Source organism: Salvia hispanica, chromosome 4 (genome assembly GCF_023119035.1).
Source record: "Salvia hispanica cultivar TCC Black 2014 chromosome 4, UniMelb_Shisp_WGS_1.0, whole genome shotgun sequence".
In the NCBI taxonomy this organism is placed as follows: domain Eukaryota; kingdom Viridiplantae; phylum Streptophyta; class Magnoliopsida; order Lamiales; family Lamiaceae; genus Salvia; species Salvia hispanica.
Genome location: NC_062968.1, coordinates 56878863 through 56902059, shown reverse-complemented (window position 1 = coordinate 56902059; position 23197 = coordinate 56878863). Strand labels below are relative to the sequence as shown.

The following is a 23197-nucleotide window of genomic DNA, read 5'->3' as shown; positions in this document are numbered from 1 at the left end:
ATAGTGAAAAGAGAAGCAACTTTTTTGTTTAAGCTTAAGTCACATCTTTGCCACCATAACCAAACAGGTTTTTGCAAGGCTGGATTTTTATCATCCAAAAAAACACTCCACATGCATCATAGATCTGCCCCATCTCTCAATTATTTTTTTTCCATGGGGTCTAGTCTAGGTATAATTTGTTAACTTTAAGAATTTATTCAATTTCATGCAATAATGTAGTATGAAGTACTAGAATTATGTTTATTTGAGTCTATGTGAATTGCCATTTTGATTTTCCAAATGTGTATATATATCCCTAGTTAAAATGTTGTAAATATTCGGATGAAAGATTGATTTTATATCATCGTTTGGAATATTTACTTGATTATGTTTTGTGCCCATCTCCAAGTAGTACAAGTAAAAGTAAAGAAATAAATTTATTAATAGAAAGAGGAGCTGTTTGAAGGTCAATTCGTCAACATTTGATTGTACTATAAATTTTCTGAATTTTGAAATAATTCCAATTACCACTCAACAATAATTTGACATATGTTCCACTTTTCCATAACTTGAGCTTGTGTCGTTTGCACATACATAATAATCTAATCACATTCTAATCAATCAATTATAATACTACATCTAAAACCTATCCGCCTCGATATATTCTCATTCACATGATGACGAATGTATAATATATCTATATTACTCCAATATCTTGTTTGTGTGAATTTAATGAGCATATCAACCCAATTACACGAGTATTGCTAATGTTATGCGGTTAATACAACTCATATCGGAGCTGGAATGGCTAACGATGATGAATGCGCTAATTATGGATATGATGCCGAAAATAGGCTGATTTTATATCATCCTTCAAATTGAATAGGCAAAAGCAATGTCTTTCTGCATGGATTCCAAACATTCATGATCTGGATTCTTAAAAATCGAAACAATCAAAAATAATTGTCATCACACAATCAATGTTTTTGACGGTTTTACCCTGTTAATATTTCTCCTTGTGTCTATTACCACTCGGTAATCGGAATCTTGTAAGATCACGACCATTGAATACTCATATATCTTTTCGTCGACAAAAACTACATCGATTGTCGTCCTAGTTGTAATACTTCCTCCATCCACCATTAATTGTCATTAGTTGACTCAACTCGAGTTTTAAAAAATATAGAGGAAAGTGGATATAAAAATTAGTGGAATACGGGTCCACCTTTAGCATATTAGTTCTATAGCAAAATGTAAGTAAGTACAGTGTGAGGTTCATTGCCAAAATTAGTAAAAATATAAGGGTGACAAGTATTGGCGAATAGACTAAAAAGGAAACTAATGACGATTAATGCAGACGGAAGGAGTTATATACATACAACTACTTCGTTTTGGATTGTCCACTAAAAATTAGTCCAATTTCAAAATCAGAACGTCTTAAACACTATTAATAATGTAAACCTCATATTTCACTTACCGCATTTTCCCCGCTCTCTATTACTTAATCAATTGCAATTTTAAAATCCTATGTCATCTAGTACAACTTTTAGATAGAGATAGTAAGAAACAAACATGCGAGGACATCGCAATCGCATCAAAATCATGCTTAGAAAAAAAATACTCCCTCCGTCCCACTTTAGGAGTCCTGGTTAGAATATTCTATTATTGGTAATAGGCCCCACATTCCACTCACCTTTTTCCACTCACATTTTATTTTAAAAGTAGGACACACATTCTACTATCTACTTTCACCAACTTTCCTTTACATTTCTTAAAACTCGTGCCGAACTCAACTGAGACTCCTAAAATGGGACGGCAGGAGTACTATTAGTACTAATCTAGATGTGTTACTCAACACAATCAATCAACCATATATATAATTGATCAAAAACCACCAAACCAACCCCAACACCAACACAAACACAAACTCCACAACCATAGAGAGAAAAAGAAATGTCTTTCCCTCCAAATCTAGGCATCACAAACACATTCATAATCGACTCAAGCTGCACCATCTTCCAAGAGTTCCCATCCCTCCTCCCTCACCTCGACCACATCTGCTCCCCCTTCTCCAAGCACAGGATGAACGGCTACTCGAGGATCAAGAAAGCCACCCCGAGCCACCGCTCCAAGTCCCTCGACTTCGCCGAATTCTCGCTCGCCCCCTCCAAGTTCAACCCCACCCCGGACCCCACCGCGGCCCGCCTCAGGGCCGCCCGCGCCTCCTCCATCCCCGAGCACGGGGAGGCCTTCGGGGTCCTCCTCGCCCGCCACGACGAGGAGGGGGAGAGGCCGGTCTCGGCCTCGGCCATGCGGAGATCGGCCTCGGTCACCGACGAGGGCTACTCGAGAATCGACGGAGGTGGTGGTGGGAAATGCAACGGGTCGAGTCATGGGAAGAAGAAAGGTAAGTTGTTTAGCGCTTTTAGGCGTCTCTTCAAGCTGTAAATATCATCCAAAGGTAAAGTCGCACTTTCAATTTCTCTCGCTCGCGGATATACTAATAATAAACATAATGTTGTGTATATTTATGTTTGTCGACTACTATACATGATATATAATTATATATTTATGTTCAAGATATTAGTAGTACTCCCGTTGTATATTATTTTATTTTTTATTTTGCACGAAATTGTATCTGATGATATGACTGCCAAAAAATTATACACAGGCGTTATTGTCGGTCAGTTAAACAATGTTGTATGTTCATAAAGAAATTGCCCTCATTTGATTCTAAAATATCAACATTCAACACTCTATTACATGTAGGGCAAAAAATTTTCACCATATTTAATAACAAATTATAGTTTCATGATTTTTCTAACTAATTTTTAAAATAACAGGTCATATCAGAATTGAATATAACTTTTTTTTGGCAATTTTCCTTCATGATTCTTTATTGCAAATGTAAAAGAATAGGTAAATATTTTCCCCTATATGCAAATGAAAATGCCGGTTGATTTATCATATATGTGAACGGACTATAGTTAGATAGGAGTATTTTCCACTTTCAATTTAATTTTCTTTAATTCCAGTCCATTTCCATTGATTCGAGACAAATTATGTGTAGTGTTCCCAAAAAATAGTAGTACTAATACTTATCGAATCGAGTACTAACACTGGTTGAAATCCACAAATGTTTTCAAGGTACAACATTTTCCATGTTTCCATTACATCAGCAGATAATTACTTGGTCGAAATTTCTTTTGAAAATTACTATCTCCATTGAACATTCATGAAAATGGCAAACTTTTATTTTCTAGATTACAATCATCGATTTGTATATAACCAAATTAAATTAGTTAGTTGCAAGTGACAATTATGCCATGGAATTATGTCAAGTATCATATATCTATACATACTCATTTACAATAGTTCAATCCATAACCAACATTTACTCAAACCTAGTTATTAAACAAACAACCTATACTAAACAAAAACAAAAAAAACACTCTCAAAATTCACATAAATTTTCTTTACAAAACACACTAATTAGCTGCTCTCAGTGAAGTCCGCATCGATGACTTCTCCGTCTCCGTCTCCATCCGACTTCCCGGCCGAGCTAGGGCCGCCAGCCGCAGGCTCGCCACCATCAGCTGCCGCGGCTCCCGGCTGACTGTACAGAGCCTGGCCTAGCTGCATCACTTCTTGGTTGAGTGCTGCCATTGCATCCTTGATGGCTTGAGTTGTTCCACTAGAAATTGAATCTTTCAACTCCTTCAGCTTCGATTCCACCTTCTCTTTCACGTCCGCGCCTACTTTGTCCCCGACCTCTTTCAACTGCTTCTCGGTTTGGTACACGACAGATTCCGCCTGGTTCTTGGTGTCGATGGCCTCCCGTCTCTCCTTGTCTTCCTTCGCGTATCTCTCCGCGTCTTTCACCATCCGATCAACCTGAAAAAGTACGCAAAAGGATCAGAGCTTTCGATGATTTAAAGTGTCTGTTGAGGTTCAAACCATCGCACATCGGAGAATTAGAAAATGTGTAAGCAATATATAAGTGCAATTTTTACAATATTATACTCTCTCCGTCCTGCTTTAGCAGTCCCATTGACTTTTCTGCCTTCTTTTTGTAAAAATAATAAAAAATGGTTAAAGTAGAAAAATAATAAAGTAAGTGAGACAATAATGTAGATTAGACTCTTCTATATATTATTCTCTCTTAATTTACCATTTCTCTTCTTTAACTATTTTTTATCATTTTTATAAAAAGAGGGCATAAAAGTCAATGAGATTGCTAAAGCGGGACGGAGGGAATAAAAGTTTGGGCATATACCTCGTCCTTAGGCAATGTGCTGGCGCCGGTTATGGTGATGTCCTGCTTCTTCCCGGTCCCCTTGTCGATGGCCGCGACGGAGAGGATCCCGTTGGCGTCTATGTCGAATTTCACCTCTATCTGAGGGACGCCACGGGGAGCGGGTGGGATGCCGTCCAACCGGAAACTCCCCAAGGATTTGTTGTCCTTCACGAATTCTCTCTCGCCTTGCAGCACGTTGATCTCCACGCTCGTCTGCCCGTCCGCGGCCGTGGAGAAGACCTCCGACTTGGAGGTTGGCAGCGTCGTGTTTCTCGGTATGATCTTCGTCATCACCCCTCCCAACGTCTCCAACCCGAGCGACAGAGGAGTCACGTCCAAGAGCACGATGTCGCTCACGTCCCCTGCCAACACACCGGCCTGGCACGAAGATCGTCAAATCACAGCAAAACCAAGCGAAAATATGAGATAACGACGACGATGGAGATGGCGTTTACCTGAACTGCAGCTCCGAGAGCAACCACCTCGTCTGGGTTGACCGTGACATTAGGGTCTTTTCCGGTCATCTTCTTGACGACCTCTTGGACAGCAGGGATCCGAGTCGACCCTCCAACTAGAATCACTTCGTCTATCTCCTTGATCGAGAGGTTTGCATCGTTTAATGCGGTTTGAACCGGCGTCTTAAGCCTGCAAACAAATGAATCTCAGATGAGTACAAGAATCAATCAAAGTGTTCAAAAATCTAGAGAAGCATATGTTAATATGTACCTGTCTAGTAAATCAGAGCACAAGTCCTCGAATTTAGCTCGTGTCAACGTCGTATCAATGTGCTTCGGACCATCCGCAGTAGCAGTGACAAAGGGCAAGCTGTCACACGACAAAACCCCTCTATAAACAAGTTCATACATCACACGAAAGCACGGTGAGAAACAAAGGGTTATACCTTATGTTAGTCTGAGTCAGAGACGAGAGCTCGATCTTTGCCTTCTCAGCTGCCTCGGTAAGGCGTTGCAGCGCCTGCTTGTCCTTGAGGAGATCGATGCCTTCGTCTTTCCTGAAGCTATCGGCTAGCCAATCAACGATCCTCTGTTTCATTCCAACGCGTTTCACATGTTAGTACCACAAAAAACACCAAGATTAATTGATCATTTTAGACAAATCCATACCTTGTCAAAATCATCACCACCCAAATGTGTGTCGCCTGAGGTGGAAAGCACCTCGAACACTCCATCTCCGACCTCAAGAACTGCACGTATTCACCCCAGTCAGGTTAAAAAGCTTCAAAACACGATACGAAACGAAGATTTAACGCCACAATGAGTAGTAGTGTTGAGTACCTGAAACATCAAACGTCCCGCCTCCTAAATCGAAGACTAAGATGGTCTCGTTGTTTTTCTTCTCGAACCCGTAAGCCAGAGACGCAGCTGTGGGCTCATTGATGATGCGAAGGACGTCCAAGCCAGCTATACGGCCAGCATCTTTTGTTGCAGTTCTCTGCGAGTCATTGAAGTAGGCCGGCACTGTGATAACCGCTTTAGTGACCTTATCGTTCAAGAACTTGGAGGCGTCGTCCACAAGCTTTCGCAACACCTAAGATGAAAAAAAATTATGTCATAAACCAATTCCAAACAGTCAATAAACTAACAACACAGCTAAAAGATAACAGAAAAGAGTGGCAAATCACCCCAAAATGCACTTAAACGGTAAAACCAAATCAAGATCAAGAAAGCAACCTAAATCCCAAAATCCAACCACCAAAATCACATCTTTCATCTAAAATCACCCTCAAAACCACCATTAGATACAATCACACTTGCAACACCAATCACAATACCCCAATATTCACAAAAAAACATTCAAACCACATCAAGATCAACAAAGCAACCTAAATCCCCAAAACTCAACCACCAAAATTACACACTTATCACCTAAAATCACCTAATCTTAGCTACAATCACACTCAAAACATCAACAAATCGCCACAAAATAAACGAAAAACTCAACCACGTGTCACGAGCCCTAATTCCCAAACTCGGTACCATAAAGCAACCTATAAAAATCACATCTTTCACCTAAAATCTCTTTCAAAATCCACCTCTTAGCTACACTCACACACAACATAAACCAAAACCACATCTTGCCTCAATCACACTAACAGCATAGACCAAAATCAGCACAAAAATACAAGAATTGACATAAAAATCCAATCTTTTCCCAAATCTCTTTCAAAATCCACCTCTTAGCTACACTTGCAACATCAATCACACTCACAACATCAACCAAAATCACATCTTGCCTCAATCACACCAACAACACAGACCAAAATCGCCACACCAACAATAAAAATCCAATCTTTTCCCAAACCCAGAAAACAAAAATTACCTGAGCAGAAATCTCCTCAGGAGCAAACAGATTACCAGTAGCAGGGCACTCCACCTTGACATTCCCAATATCATCCCTCACCACCCTATACGACACCTGCTTCGACTCATCATCCACCTCATTCATCTTCCTCCCGATAAACCTCTTCACCGAGAAGAAGGTGTTCTCCGGGTTCACCACCGCCTGCCTCTTCGCGATCTGCCCGACCAGCCTGTCCCCTCCCTTGGTGTACGCCACCACCGACGGCGTCGTCCGCTGCCCCTCCGCGTTCGTCACGATCGTCGGCTGCCCGCCCTCCATCGCCGCCACGGCCGAGTTCGTCGTGCCTAAATCGATCCCCACCACTTTCTCGCTCACCACTCTCAGCGGTTTGTATCCGTTGCTGCCGCCTTTTCTCCGCAAACCCAGATGCAAGATTGATGCTTTCTTGATCTTGGTCGAGCCCAGAAAGGGATTTTGTTTTGCGATTTGGGGAAATGGGTAGTTCAGTTGAGCTGCAGTAGCCATGATCGCTGCGTGGATTGATTCTTGATCGTTTTTTTAAATTTGGGTGTTCTGGTGGAGAGGTGGAGGGGGCGGGAAGAGGGGTTTATAAAGGGAGAAATTTTGGTTTTGAATTTCTAGAGAAATCTCGAGATGGGAGGGGGAAAATGGACATTTGCAGTGGAAGTGGATGTTTTTTGTTTGTTTTAGGGAATGTGGAGTCTCGAGTAGGTTCTCGGACAAGGAAGCAGAATCTGGTATTTTAGTTTGTGTTTTATTGCATTTTGACCCCTACAATATTTGCTATTCCATTATGGACCCGCATGAATGAATAAATCTCAATACTATACTTTTATTAGTGTAAGATGGTATTAGAAGTATCCATTAAGGGGGTGTTCGATTTGCAAGATTGTATCCAAGATTAAATTTGTTGTGTGTTTGGTTCATGAAATTCAATCCTATAATTCAATTATAGATGGATAATCATGGGATAATTAGTCATAGCTGACCTTCTATGACTAAAATAATCTCACAACTCAATCTTAGATTGTATCTTGATATTGTTTTATCTTGCAAACTGAACATCACCTAATAGTAAAGCAATTTTTTTGAGTTGTATTAAATTCGAAAGCCAATGATTTTCTATGATATTAGGCATAGGGGTTTTGTTATATTTAAGGGAAAAAAAGAAAAAAATTATTAAAAATAGACGTTAATTCAGTTCATCATACTGTTTTGTACTCCCTCTGTTCCACAGTAATAGAGACATTTTATTTTGCACACTCATTTTGAAAAAATAATTTTAAATAGTTAAAGTGGAGAAAAAGTTAAGTAAGAGAGAAAATATTGTAGATAAGACTCTAGTCTACATTATTCTCTTTCTTACTTTATTTTCTCTTCACTTTAACTATTTACTATCATTTTTCCAAAACGAATGCAGAAAATAAAATGTCTCTATTACTGTAAAACGGAGGGAGTAGTATTTTCAAAGACTTAGCAATTTCTATTTTCCTGATTAGGTAATCTGCACAAGATATCCTCACTCTTAATTTTCCAAAAAATTTATACTCCGTATTTGTGTTTTACTTTTTCTTTTGAAAAGAGGAAAATCTCTCTTGGTCTATTTAGATTAGATCATCCGACAACTCAGCATTTTTATGCCAATAATAAATTATTTAGTAGGCTCTAACTAATAGTTATATTGTAAAAAATGTTATACACTACCAATCAACCATAATAATAGTTAATTAAACAAATTAAAATTAAATGGTAAGAGGGCTAACACTGTAGAACTTGATTTCACAATGATCAGTCAGAGTGGCCCATAAAATAGCCCAATGCCAAATATTATCTAGGTTGGGCTGGAGGCCCAAAATCCAAAACAAATTTTAATCTCTTCCTTCCTAGCAATCGTGGCTTCTTGTGAGGAAGACACGTTTCAGTCGCATGTCCTGCCACGTTGGATTCTATGAGAGTGGATATTTTTGCTATGATGTACTGAAAAATGCCACAGCCACACACAATTATAGCCTTATCCCTCTAACAGTATTTGTTTGTGGAGGAAAAACATTTGCCAAGAACGACTCCACACGTGGAAATGGAATCGAACACAATCTTTCTAGACCTCAATCTAATCAAGAAAGCATTCAATTTTGTCATGAATTGTCATTCATGAAAATTTATGATATTCAAATTAGATGTGATGATGGTCTCAATGGACTACTTAGTGAACATACACATTAGAGAGAGCATTCTTCTTCAAATGCTTAATTAAATCCTTGGTTCTTGAGAGAAAGAGATGATGGCTCATTTGCATCATAATCTCTCTATTGTGGCTAAAGGGTCAGGACAAGAACTCTTTTGGAGATGTCGAGGAATGGTGTTGTGCAACATAGGTTTGGGTTTAGCCAATCAAAGAAGAGGGAGATCAATCAAGAATAGAGGGCTAATTCATTGTTGCAATTCTTCAACATCAACAGAAGTGACCTTGTCTTATGATAAGGTGAATTCGGCCTACGAGAAGCTCGGCTCAGCGATAAACGAGCACCACGTGAGTTCGGCCTACGAGAAGCTCGACTCAACGATAACCGAGGGCGATTTCGTTCGACAAGGAAATTGGAAAGTGAGGAGAATGCTCGAGACAGAGGAAGAAATGAGACAAGTTGCATATGTTCAAGCTGAGGCATTCCATGAGCCAGCCTTTTTCTTTGATGATGTATTCTTCGATTTCTTTAAGGTAACCACAACATTCTCCTATTATGTCTTAAAATCATGAAATTTTTTGTCTTAAAAAAAACCTTGTAGTATAAATCTACACAATATAGTTTAACTTGTCATATCAAGTCTAGTAAACCAAACGAACTACTTAATTAAACGTCTCTCTTAACGATCACTACTTATTCGTACGCAGGCTGAAGTGCTCTCAGGGCTGATGTACCGGCTGCGAAACTCACCCCCGGATAGGTAAAGATGCTAACATCGAAATATTTCTAAAAACTTGATAGATCGCGTGTTAGAAAAGTGCCCACAATATGGGGGCGTTTAATAAGAAATAGTATGATACTAGATAAAATATGATAAGAACGCACATTTTAAGTCAGACCACTCTCTATCTTAAAATTATCGTAGTAATTTATACGATTTCGAGAAACAAGTATGCATGTTTATTTAGTACTAGATAAAATATGATAAGAACGCACATTTTAAGTCAGATTGCTCTTATCTTAAAATTATCATAGTAATTTATACGATTTCAAGAAATAGGTATGCATGTTTAGTAGCAGAGCCAAGGGATGAATTCCAAGATTCAAAGAAAGAGCTTGCAGGAGTAGTGGATGTAACGGTTCTAAGGGAAGATTCGGTCCTCAAGCATCTCCTAGGGGCAAAAGAGTACATTTACGTGTCGGGGATCGCAGTTCTAAACAGATTCAGGTTCGAATCCCATCAAAGATCTTAATATGATGAGTTAAGATATTGTGCAGATTTTATAACTATGTTTTGGGCTGAGAATGATTTTTGTTTGACAAAACGAGAAAACTATTTTTTTCGGGCAGGAGGCAGAAGGTGGCCACGACATTGCTAGAAGCATGCGACGCAATCTCAGCTGGTTGGGGCTTTGACTATCTCGTCCTCAGAGCCTACGAGGACGATCATGGGGCGAGGAAGTTGTACTCGAACGCGGGATACAAAGTCGTCTCAGAAGACCCTCCGTGGACGACAAGCTGGGTCGGGAGAAGGAGACGCGTGGTCATGGTTAAATATGTAGGGGATTTGGTGTCACATTTTGCCACAAAATCATCGGAAGTAAAGAATTGCATATGAAATGCTAATTTTGTTACGAATCAAGGTTTTATTTTTTTTTATTGACAGAATCAAAACAACTCTTCTATGATATATTGAGCATGCATACAATCTATATACTCTCCAAGTGGAAAGTATATTAAGCTAAACTATAAACTGAAACGAAAGTACAAAGCATAAACTATAAACCGTAGATACAATTGTAAGCCGAGTCAAGGAGTTCCCTTTCCACAATATTAGATACGCTTTGGTAGTGTTCTCGGATTTGTGTGTCATCACCAAAGATAAAATGACTTCGTCTTTTTCATTGCTTCACCGCAGACTATACAAACTTCGGCGAACTGGATGATGGCGGGGAAAGAATTTGGACAGAAACTATGCAGAGAAAGGTAGAAAGCTATGTAAATGAGAATACGTTGGTATGTAATGTGTGCAATGCATGGAGTGACTGTTTATAGGCCAAGTCCAATGCGTTGAGAGCTGCTGAAGTCAACATTCATTATGTCTATCATGATGACTTGACTGTAACCACAGGAGGTTACTAGCCGTTGCGGAGGCTGAAGAGACTAATGCATCTGGACACGGTTTATCAAGGAGAAAATATGAAATTCTTTAGATTATAGATATTATTTAAGAAAATATATATATTTTATATGAGAAAGATCCAGATATTTAGAACAGAAAAGAATAAAGTAGGGAATTCTAGTAAGGAATGGCTATAAATATGGAAGAGTTGTATTCCCTCCGTCCTACAAAAGATGTCAGACTTGTGGGACGGCAGAGATTTTAGAAGATTTTGTTTTATGTGTTAAATGAAGAGAGAAAATATAATTTTTATATTTATGTAAGAGAGAATTTTTTCCAAAAAAAAGGAAATGTCTTTCGTGGGATAAAAATTAAAAAGGAAAGTGCGACATCTATTATGAAACAGAGGGATTACCATCTTGCAAGTTAAGAAATTTGAAAATAGTGTTCTTTATTTTCCCAATTCACCAACATCTCCTAAATAAGTTAGCATACATTTCACCAATTATCCTCTCAAATGGAAATCGAAGCAATATGGTAGCTAATTTTTTATTTTTAATTAATTCTCTAATTATTTTAGTAAATATTCATTTAAAATCAGAAAAAGATGTTTTAGTAAACATTCATTTTATATATTTAATTTGATAAAAGTCTACTGCTCCAGCCACCACTCTGCAGTGAAAGAGGGGAAGCTGAAGATATTCAGATCAATTTCCGGCGTACTTAGCGGCGGAGGAAGAGGACAACAGAGCTGATGATAACACGATCGAAGTTTGGCGGAGGCTCGATCCAAGCATGATTGGGCTTCCTTTTCGTTCCTGCTCCACTTCCAATCTCGCATCTTATAGGTATGCAATATCCACTACAAATTGGGGCTTTTCCTGTGTAATGCACTGCTTTTTTTCTTTTAGCTTCTTAAATTATTAGTAGTACAAATACAATGCAGAGAACTTGGTAAAATATTTGTGCTTATGGATGTAGTTAGATCGAATTTTTGAATTAATTACATTGAAATTGGACTTCAGTGAGATTTTTTTACATATCTGGAATGCTAATGAGTTGGAGATTTCTGAATCTGATAAAAGTAGTTTGATTGTTAGATTTCTCCATATGTATCACCAAATAGAAGTAATAGGTGATGTTTCTGATTTTGAAGTATGGAATTGAGGCAACCATTGGTTCATGTATAAGGGGGCATGATGACATTGGATTATATCCATAAGTTGCTGGAATGCTACTGATTCTGCATTGACAATAACGCTTACTATCCTTTTGCAATATGTCATGACAGATTGTCATTTCCTTATTATTATTACTGTACGTTAATTGTCACTGGACATTCTTAGCTGAGAGCATAGATAGTTTGTGTGCTTCCGAAGAGATCTAAACCAATGATTTCTTGTTTTGTTTTTCATCGGCAATGCCTACTGGTTCCGCTCTTCTGGAGCCTCCCTCCCGTGTAGATAGAATATGAGGTACCTACCAGTGATGTGATAATGCAGTAAACTTGTGTAGTCATTTTCACAAGAACTCTAGCCATGATCCTTGTCTATGATAACATTATAAAGTGTTTCTGGATGATTAAGAAAACATAGCTCTTGGAGACCAGCTCCCATTTATGCCGCTGATAAATTCATTTCAATGTCGTTTTAATAAGGCAGAGTGATCTGTTTCTCGTGTTAGCCTCATTTGGCTTTGTATTCCTTAGATAGTAAATTTTTGTAGTATATGCATGAGTATCTTAGTGTTCTCAGCCATCATGGGCATGTCTCATCTCATTCTTGTTGCTCGTGTATCTGAATTGCATATTGTCAAAGTCTAGCATGGCATAGACACACTCATTAAGCTCAGTTGCCATAAGGTGTATAATTGCCATAGGAAAGCCAACGACAGGCATATAATTCCTTAAATCCTGATTAAAGTAAGCTTAATTATCTTGTTTTGCTTCATATCCACATAAAATGGTGAATATGTTTACATAGTATTAGTTATTGAAGTGCACTGAATAGTTACCAGGCGAGGGTTTGAAAATAAAAATATACAATGGAGTATGTAAGTCTTGAGGATAGTAAGCAGAGAAGGATATGAGAATTTAACTTTTATTGCAAAAGTGATTTACAAAAAAAACAATAGTGTTTATAATTGTCAATCCCTCTCATTTAACAGATCGAGGAGCCATGAGTAAAAATAAATGAATACTACACTAATTTCTTCTGATCCTCTTGTTGGGATGGCCGGATTCGGTACCAGAAACACGGGATAAGGACTTGGGCTTGTTGGTGAGATTGAGATAGTCCCGCAGGTGTTGTGTGAGGCCACCAAGGCCAATGGAAGTGAAGAAGTTAATAGCAAACCTTGTGTTTTTGGGATGGCCGTCCTTGGGGAAAATGGAGTGTTGCAAGAGACGTTGATCAAGCAATGAAAGACCGAGTTGTTCGCACAGTTCAAGGAAGAGAACTTTGATGAATATACGAGAAGAAGAGGTGGTGTCTTGTTCGGTGAGGGATATGAGGGCCAAAACATGCCAGGGCAAGGCATCGGTGGCAATCAAATGTGCATAGAACTTAGCGAGGTTGGATAGTTTGATGGTGTCAAGACGGTGGACAGTAGAATAGTGTAGGGCAAAACATTAGTGGAAGTTGTCCTGATGGATTTTGTTGATGAGACACAACCTCTGGGCAACAAGTGCATAGTAGCGGGAGTAGGCTGTGCACTGGCTGCAACACTCCAAAAGCATATGGCAGAGTTCCATCTCCTGACCAGCAGCCCCCTCTAGTTTGATAATCTTTAAGAGCTTGTGCCCTGCTTCTTCAAAATTGAGACTGGACATGATGGTTAAGTAGATGGTTCTGCGGAGGTTAATCAAGTTTGTCTCAGTGTCGTCCTTGATTGAGACTGGACATGCTGAAGCAGATTCTTCATCATCATCATCCTCTGCTTCATCATCATCATCATCATCATCATCATCAGGAGGTAGTATTTGCCTTTTTATGTCTTCATACCTGGTCTCATTCTGGAGGAAGTGGGGATCGGGATGGAAAACATCTAAACTGTTGTGACCATCTATATCATCCAACAGAGAAACTTGATGAGTGATTCGGTCATCCTGGTCCACCAGGTCGAGTTCTGGAGGGACGCCCTGAAACTTTGCTGCTTTGCGCAACGCAAAGAGGCCTTCGATCAAGAACTGGACGCGCTTATCTAGTTGTCCCTCATGGAGAATTGTACGAAAGAGGTCGAAGACGATAGTGCATGCACGGTGATGGTCCTGCAGCACGAGGAAAGATCCACATTCGGTAACAAAGGCAACAGCAACCTCAACACTATCATGGGTGGGGTTTTCCAGCAGCAAGGTGAGCAGCTCAAGGGCAATGAGCTCATCAACCACCTGCTGCTTCACCAGGTGAGCTATGAACTTGATGCACGCGAGTAGCTGTAGCTTGTCGTTGCGTTTGTAGGCCCTCTTCAGCACTAGTACGATCCTCCCCACGAGAAGACATCCTATGTCAGGGAACTTTGTGTTGACCACAGAAGCCAGAGCGGCAAATACATCGGTGAAGCATGGAGACGCCATCTGAGACTTGATGCAGGCTCGGCAGAAGAGCCCCCGGCCTCGTATCAGATTCTCCGAGAAGAGCTCCGGGATGACGTTCTTGATGTTGGCCGCGTTCACTTTGTTCAGAAGTCCGTTGATGCTCTTCCTCAAGGCCTCCCATTCCGTTCGCTGATAAGCGAGGCTGCTTTTATCCCCTTCGATTTCCTTCGTCCTCGGAGTCGGAGGAGCTGCTACGTACGCACCAACACACCTTTCCATATTCAACAATTCCGATGGGAAAATATGGAATCGATTAAAACACCAAGTGAGGGCTGTGGAGAGATGTCTCGGCAGCAACAGGGAGGAGAAGGGCGATGTGAGTGTGTGCGTCTTGATCGACGGGTCTATATATATAGGGGAAAGGGATCGATCCCCAAAAGGCAATTTTTGATTTGGATACATTAAATAAGGCAAGTGATGAATATTAGGAATAAAAAACGAAGGGGGTTTCATATATGGAAATATATATATTTTGGGGAAATAAATGCTCAATAGGAATCAAAAACAAAGATAATTTGGGGTCGGTTGGGGTTTCATCGGTTGCGGCAAAAATGATAAAATCCTCTATACTAGTACTAGTATTTCTTTTCTATAATATGTTATTATATCATAATTAATGTAACTTTAATTATACTTTTAAATTGTGATTAGTTAATTTAGATAAATTATTTTTGAAAGTCGTTTGGGATTGTTCAATTTTATTCGATGTTGGGCTTTTAAAAAAAAAGAGGCTATTTTAATTGGGCTATTTCAGAGGATTGCATATATTTTACTTCTCATGTTATTTTCTGTGTGGGCTTTTCTTAATAATTTAATTGGGCTATTTTTAATATGGAGTATTTTTTAAATATTTGGTCCAGTTGTCCAATTTTTCGTCGGTTATTGTTATTATAAATTTTGATCGCTTATAAATTATAAATGATAAATGATAGTAAATGATAAAATTTTCTAATGTATTTATATATTTATATACTCCCTCCGTCTAATAAAAGATGTCTCACTTTCCTTTTTAATTTGTCTCACTTTCCATGTCACATTTATATTTTTAGAAAAAGTTTTCTCTCATACTAATATAAATAGAGTATATCTTCTCCTCTTCACTTAACTCATAAAATAAAACCTTCTAAAATTCTGTATCGTTTCACAAGTGTAACATCTTTTACGAGATGGAGTGAATAATAATCTTGCAACTTTCTTAATTTCTTCATAAATAGTGAAAAATGTAAATGATTTTTTTAAAATGTGTTATATTCGATTTATTTTGATTATACTAATAATAATTTTTCATTGTCTGGCTGATGTTGGTGGATTCGTTAAGAGTCCCATAACTATTATTTATAGTGTTACTCTACCTAACATGGTTTTGTGTATAGTTATTTACAGTTTATTTTTATTATCAATTCTTCATTTAGAGTGGGGAGATAAGTATATTTCTAATTTTGTAAATCTTCGTATTGTTTCGACTTCTTATTTTCTACATTTTAATTGGAATCTGTATTCATTATTTAAAGTCCCGCCGGTGTTAATACTAGTTCAATCTAAATTGATAATATGAATATCATATCCACGCTCCACTTTAGAGCATGCCTATGTAGCGCATCCGGATAGGATCGTTTTTATGCTGTTGAATTTATTTATTTTTAAAAAAAATTATAAAAAATAAAAAAGAATTCAAAAAAAAAAGAAAAAAAAAATATTCCCAAAAATATAGCCATTTTTCTTTTTTTTTTTTCAAATTTTTTTGATTTTTTATAAAAATTATCCCAAAATTATCTATAAAAATACACACATTCATCATCCATTCTTTACATCAAATTATCTCTCATCATACTTCAAAAAAATTTCATTATGAATTTAATTATATGATTTTTAATTTTTAGGATTTTTTAATTATGTCATTTTTAATTTTTTAATAATTTGTAATAGTATTTCAAAAATTTTCAATGCATTTTAATATTGTGAAAATGTTTTTAGCAATTGTATTATTTAAATTGAATAATGTAATGGTGGTCCCCTTGAGCATGCTCTTGTGGAAGAGCATAGATTTGTCATTTGAGTGTTGTGCTCTCGCGGAAGAACATATAGTAAAAAATGAATAAAAGTGGGTCTAGGCCTACATCTAGGTATGGGGGAACGGTTCTCGGTTCTTGGTTAACCGAGAACCGAACCTTATTTTTTCGGTTTTCGGTTAACCGAGAACCAAAAAAATAAGATTAAGGTTCGATTCCGGTTATTAAGTTTAAGCTAATTTCGGTCCCGGTTCTAACCGAGAATCGAAAGGCTAGAACCGAATAACCGTTGTTTTCTAAATATTTAATTTTTATATATTTATTTTAGTTTTATTATTTATTTTTTTTAGAAAAGTAGAAATTAGTTTGATGAATAATGTTGGTTTATATTGGTTTTGGACTTAGTTTTGTAAACTTGTTGGAATTTTGGTTTTTGATGATGGAATTGAATCATTGTTTTTGTGCTTTTGATTTTATGACTTATTACTTAATGTATTACATTGCACTTGAGTTCAGTTCCTTCGTTGGAACCGAAACCGAACCAATCGATTCCTTGAGGAATCAAACCGACAGACAAAGGGTTCGGTTTCGGTTCTGGATTTCAGAAAAAATGGGAGTCGGTTAACCGATTAATCGGTTCGATCGGAACCGAACCGACTGAATTCCCACCCCTACCTACATCTATGCTCTTGCCATGGATGGAGAGATGCTCTTATTATGAACTTCAATATTTTGATAATTTTGTAGATTAACACTTTGATAGATAGATATATATTTTTTGCCAAATTATTATGAAATGATTTGACAATCGATTTATTTTAAATATTTATATATTAAAATTTTAAAATATATTAAAAGCATTCAATAAATAAATTGATAAAATCAGTTGAGAAAAAGCCGGTCAAACTCCATTCAAATATTTTTATAGTAGTATTTTTAAATATGTTAAAAGCAACTTAATAAATAAGTACATAATAAAAATGATTAAAGCAGTTGAGAAAAAACTGGCCGAACTCCATTAAATCAGGGTATCTTTTCACATAATAACAAGGAGTATAATATTTTCTATAAACTGAATATGGATGGATAGTTGCACGATTTTTCTTTACCGGGAATTAGGTTTATCGTGTATGTAGAATTTTATACATTTATCTTTTCACATTAGGGTTTAGGAAAAATATTTATACTCCCCTAAGCACGGAGTATAATATTTATAAACTGAATATGGATAGTTGCACAATTTTTCATTACCGCGAATCAAGGAAAAATAAATGGGAAAGAGGGAAAAAAAAACAGGCGCCACTTATGGTGAAGCAAAATAAAGGGTAGCAAATTTAATTAAAAGATATACTTAGTAAATAAAAGTAAATTGATTTTTTTAATGAACCGAATATTATAAATAAATCGATTTTTTTCTATATTAATAAATCAGATTATAGTTGACCATAATATGGTCACATAATGTTTTAACTTATGATTTGGTTTCATGAAAACCCAAACGACTCCGTGTTTATTGGATTTCGAGAAAGAGAGAGATTGGAACTGAAAACAAAACTATTTTCCATTTCTAACGTTATTCTCCTAATTAAAACTGTTGATTATGAGACATAAGAAGTTATGTTGACCTCTTCGAATAATGTGATTGTGTTGAATCTCTTTATCTAATGACTATTGCTGTACCAGTGACTAATGTGTAATAGGTGTTAAAGTTTTCAACCTTTCGAAGTTAGTACTATGATAAATTATTAATCATAGTACTTGTGTTATGTTTTGTTACTTCGTAGCAGTACTTCATTTTTCTTAAATAATGCCCTTTAAAATTAGATCCAAAACTAATAGTCTAAAATTGCTTATTTGTTTCATATTCACTCTGTTCCACGACAGTGTAGACGTTTCTTATTAGTACGTGATTTAAGAAAAAAATATAATTAAATAAGTTAAGTAAAGAAATATTAAATAATGAAAAAGATATATAGAATAAGAGAATAAAGTAAGAGGGAGTAAAGTAAGTGATAATAAAATATGTTGAATTTAATAAAAAGACTCAACTATTATTAAATTTATCAAAAATGACAAAATGACTCTATTTTTTTTATGTAATGGATGGAGTACATTGCACTAGTATTACTTGTGTCCTTATTCGTTAAACCATTAGAAGTCTCTGATAATAATAGTATATTATTGCTATAAGAAATTTATTTACCAAAATAACGTCTCCTGCGAGAGCTAATTTATCTGCATTATAATGTGCTACAAGGCAATCAATGCGACTTCACCTATTTATTCATTTCTGAAAATATTCATCGAGAGAAGTCGTCAAAAATTGCTTTATATTCACAACACATACATTAATAGGGAATGAATAAACCAAAATGATGGCCCTCTTTCATGAAAAATACATATATAACTCTTATAGTGAGAGGGTACTTTGCTCATAAAAATGTAAAAATCAATCTAGCAATGTTATACCGACGTCCATACTCACTAGATGTGTGATTTCATTTTTAAAGAAGACAGTGAATAATACTAGTGCAATGGTACAAAAATGTACACTATCCGTCCCAACGAAGATGACTCCTTATTTGGACGGCACGAGAGAGTAACGTTAGAGAGAATGAATGAAACAGAGATAACATGTATTTCTATTTTTAGTAATGAGTCATCTTAGTTAAAAAATTAAAAACAAAAATTGAGTGAGTATCCATTTGTGTCTATATTTTACTAAGATACGCTATGGACCATCATTTATATTTGACTGAAAAACACAATATTCGTACGCAGGCTGAAGTGCTCTCAGGGCTTGATGTACCGGCTGCGAAACTCACCCCCGGATAGGTAAAGATGCTAACATCGAAATATTTCTAAAAACTTGATAGATCGGCCTCGGGGTCAATCGTGGACCTTGTTGCAACACGCTATGTGTGGGGGTCCATCGTGGACCTTGTTGCGTGTCTCACACGACATGGACAAACATGGACTTTGTTACGTTTGAGGTGGTCCAAAAAGATTAGACGGGACTCGAACCAAGCTTAACGACTATCCACAAAGAACAACCCAAAGATCACCAAAAGACTAATTGTCAAGATCCAAGTCCACGGCACACGGCCACAGTACACTGGACACGGGTCAAGGCGCACGACTCACGGCCTCGGCCTCGTCGAGGCAAGGCGGCGGCGCGTGTGTGGGCTCCACTACCCATCCCAGTCTACAATAATTATTACACGTAATAATGCAGCTTATTACATACTCCCACAGTCCCACAAGAATATGCACTATTTTCTTTTAAGTCCGTTCCACAATAATATACACTTTCTAATTTTGAAAACTATCTTAAATGAGGTGGGACTCATTCTCCACTAATAATACTTTAATTACTTTTTCTCTCTACTTCTTTCTTACTTTACTAATTTTACATTAAAACCTGTGCCGAACTTAAAGTGCATATTCTTTGGGGACGTAGGAAACATATGTTTAATAATGTTCTCTCCACCAATGTGGGATAATTAACACCCTTAATTAATCCATTGGTTTCAGCTAATAACTCCTTTATATCCCAAAAAAGTGGAGTTTTGTTAGTTATGTGAAGAGAATAAAGTAAGGCAGATAAAAAAAGTAGAGAGAGAACAAAAAAAAAACAAATGACTTACTTAGCTTGGATATCCCAAAAAGGAAAGTGAATCATTTAACAAGGAACAAATGGAATAATCTCCAATTGTGACCAACTTTAATTAATTATTTCTCACTAGTCAAAAATCGGATTTGAGAAAATGAATATACCACGGTCATCTACTCCAAACGTAAATTGAAATTAGATGTTTCGTCGCATATATTATTGGTCAAATTTATTTGACCAAGCATAATTCCAACACATTAGACATGGAATATTTGTAAATAGCTAATGTACACTTACCGAGGTAGAGAAAAAATCCATGAATATGAATACATAATTACCTTTGTCAATTGCAAAGCGTACATGGTAAGGCACATCAAATTCATGAAGGTGGTTGACAGAATCTATGTAATCGTCAAGCGGTTGTTTGTGTTGGAATATAAATAAATAAGCTTGATTTTTGTAATAAAAATATCTACTTTCTCCGTCCGTCATTAGAAGTCTCATTTCTTGTCGGTACTTTTTAAGAAATGTTAAGAAAAGTGAATGAAAAAAAAATTAAGTGGAATATGAATTTCACTTGTATATATTAATTTTAAATGAAATGTGAGTAGAATGTGTGAACCATATTACCAATTATGGTAAATATGAACCGAGACTCTTATTCGTGGACAGACTAAAATGAACAAACGGGACTTCTATTCACGGACGAATGGAGTAGATATTATGTAGAATTCTCTACATATTAGAAATTAGAATATCTAAATATTTTTAGGAAAATTATCTAGATATGAAATTCTCTAGATTATTGATATTATTTAAGAAAATATCGAGATTTCATATGAGAAAAATCTATATATTTAGAATATAAAAGAATGAAGTAGAGAATTCTAGAATAAGTAAGGAATGACTATAAATATGACAGAGTTGTACCATTTTACACAAGTTAAGGAATGACTATAAATATGATAAAGTTGTAAGACTTCTTGTAGAAATTCTTACATACCTTGACTTCTTACTATCACTCATAAGACCAAAACAAATAGTCTCCGGAGAAGGCAATGGCTTCCCAAAGGTTAATCTCAAGAATGGTCATTTGTGCTAGGTAAAAAACACCGGGTGTATTCAACTGCATAATATGTTCTTGAAATGGCAACCAATGGCTACTCCACTTCTTAATCTCTAATTGCCAAGACTAGTGGAGTCAAATTTCAAACATTACAGTATGTCAACACGACTAAAACTACATTTCGTCAGAATAACCACTTCTAGACAAGGACACCCTAAGAACAAACCCGGCTGAGTCCTACTGTTTTTGTCTAAGAAAACAAAATTCTTTAAGCTCAACTTTCCAAACTAGGCAATACAATCTTCCTAGGTAATATTAGGCATCTTGATATGCAAGCTTAAATATACTAATGAAATCAAACTCATCAACTCAGTAGGCAATGAAAAGGTTTCTACATAGAAAAAGTCTCTCAACAGAAAAGATTGTACCTTGCGATCAATGGCGTACTTAATATACACTCTTCTATAAAATCTGGACTAATCTCACTGTTGACACAGAGGCAAAAGGAGATCAAATCTGATTTCTCTTGCAGTGTGAAGATACGCCTCATGCTTTCTTCAAATAAAGGGTCGTCGTATCTATCACCATTGTATAGCACATTAATATCAAGGTGCGATGACATCGTCCATGCATATCTAAAGCGCCTCAAAAGAACTGCCGTGCCAACCACGGTCTTGAAATCCATCATGGCAAACACACGAGAGAGGATGTCATTTGGGAGATTACTGAGGTGATCGACGGTTTTGCTTTCGACAACTCTCCCTTCATAACATATCGTATTCAGAACTTCTATTCCAAAAGCTAAAACAAACGACAAACACAAAAGTCAAACAGTGTATTCGAACTGTCAACTTAGACCGAAATTAGTCTATGGATTGACAACAATAATAGCATGTTATCTTAGAGACCAACCTGCGAATAATGTTGACATAAAATGGGTTATCACACATGCAGATCCCTGATTCTTGAAGTTCGGTAATAGTCTTAATTATTTTGAGATTACGAAGTGGCGTAGCCATTGGTTATCATTCCAATAACATATTATGTAATTGAATACACCGGGACTTACCGGTAAAGTGGGTTGGGTTTTCTTATTACAAATTTTAACCCTAACCGACCCAGGCCCACCGATACGGAGTAGCCATTGGTTTTCATACCAATAACATTATGTAATTGAATACATCGGGGCTCATCGGCAACGTGGGTTGAGTTTCTTATTATAAATTTTGACCCAGGCCCACCGGTGAAGTGGGTTGGGTTGGGTTGTGCTATAAATTTTTTTTTCATATATTTTTTTTAAAAATTATACTAGATGATATTACAAAAAATTATTTAGAGGATTACACTATTTATCAGATTTTATATTTTTATGTATAATTCATATATATGTTCATTGGATGACTTTAAAATTGCATAAAATATTATATTAATAGTATTATTACATAAATATTTATATTCAAATTTACATTATTAGAATTATTTTTCAAAATATTTAAATGTAAGTTTAAACTTTAAAAATATAAACTAATTTAAATTTTTTTTATGAATAATTGGTTAGACCGTGTTTGAGAAATCGTCCAACTTAAGCCCTTTCAATCTATGAGTCCAGCTAGACCCGCCTTGTTTCGTTGATGGCCGGATTTGAGTCATGATGGACTGGGTCGGCCCACCCCAATTGACACTTTAGATTTAATAGTACTCCGTATAAATGAAATATAAATTAATTACTTTAGGTAAAAAAAAACATAAAATACTATATATAAATAAACTGTGGATATGAAAATTTAACACGACTTAAATATTTTATTTGTATTATACTATGTAAGTTAAAACAATTATATACATTACATAACACATGCATATAAGAGATTATGAATAAAAGTAATATAAATAAAAACCGCACAACTTTAGTACACTATAAAATGAAATAATAATTGTTAAAACACTAAAAAAGTAGTGTATACGAAGTATATACTAGTACAAATACATA

At 36.4% G+C, this 23197-nt stretch overlaps 2 protein-coding genes and 1 pseudogene across 3 annotated transcripts; 1 reads left to right on the top strand and 2 right to left on the bottom strand.

Moving 5' to 3' along the window:
- Window positions 1–3298: 3298 nt before the first annotated feature.
- Window positions 3299–7274, bottom strand: LOC125222867 (heat shock 70 kDa protein 6, chloroplastic-like). The gene is made up of 8 exons (XM_048125712.1): window positions 6617–7274; window positions 5572–5824; window positions 5401–5480; window positions 5178–5320; window positions 5003–5101; window positions 4732–4921; window positions 4256–4654; window positions 3299–3873 (listed from the first exon to the last, which is right to left on the bottom strand). The coding sequence occupies exons 1-8, from the start codon at window positions 7121–7123 to the stop codon at window positions 3472–3474; spliced, it is 2073 nt and encodes a 690-aa protein (XP_047981669.1). The 5' UTR covers window positions 7124–7274; the 3' UTR covers window positions 3299–3471.
- A 1411-nt stretch (window positions 7275–8685) lies between these two features.
- Window positions 8686–10461, top strand: LOC125221577. 2 transcript variants are annotated; one of them, XM_048123716.1, is made up of 4 exons: window positions 8686–9335; window positions 9510–9562; window positions 9857–10030; window positions 10153–10461. In XM_048123716.1, the coding sequence occupies exons 1-4, from the start codon at window positions 8898–8900 to the stop codon at window positions 10418–10420; spliced, it is 933 nt and encodes a 310-aa protein (XP_047979673.1). In that variant the 5' UTR covers window positions 8686–8897; the 3' UTR covers window positions 10421–10461. The 2 variants fall into 2 exon arrangements, with proteins under 2 accessions (XP_047979673.1, XP_047979674.1); XM_048123717.1 differs by having other exon boundaries at window positions 8688–9335; window positions 9863–10030; window positions 10153–10440.
- A 1128-nt stretch (window positions 10462–11589) lies between these two features.
- Window positions 11590–15108, bottom strand: LOC125221576 (annotated as a pseudogene).
- Window positions 15109–23197: the final 8089 nt, after the last annotated feature.

Bases quoted from the DNA above. Each gene is read 5' to 3' on its own strand.
- LOC125222867 (XM_048125712.1), bottom strand. From the start codon at position 7,123: ATGGCTACTGCAGCTCAACTGAACTACCCATTTCCCCAAATCGCAAAA. The intron at 5,102-5,177 runs GTATAACCCTTT...GTCGTGTGACAG, and splicing joins CTGACTCAGACTAACATAAG to CTTGCCCTTTGTCACTGCTA. The intron at 4,922-5,002 runs GTACATATTAAC...ATTTGTTTGCAG, and splicing joins TGCTCTGATTTACTAGACAG to GCTTAAGACGCCGGTTCAAA.
- LOC125221577 (XM_048123716.1), top strand. From the start codon at position 8,898: ATGATGGCTCATTTGCATCATAATCTCTCTATTGTGGCTAAAGGGTCA. The intron at 9,336-9,509 runs GTAACCACAACA...ATTCGTACGCAG, and splicing joins TATTCTTCGATTTCTTTAAG to GCTGAAGTGCTCTCAGGGCT. The intron at 9,563-9,856 runs GTAAAGATGCTA...TACGATTTCAAG, and splicing joins CGAAACTCACCCCCGGATAG to AAATAGGTATGCATGTTTAG.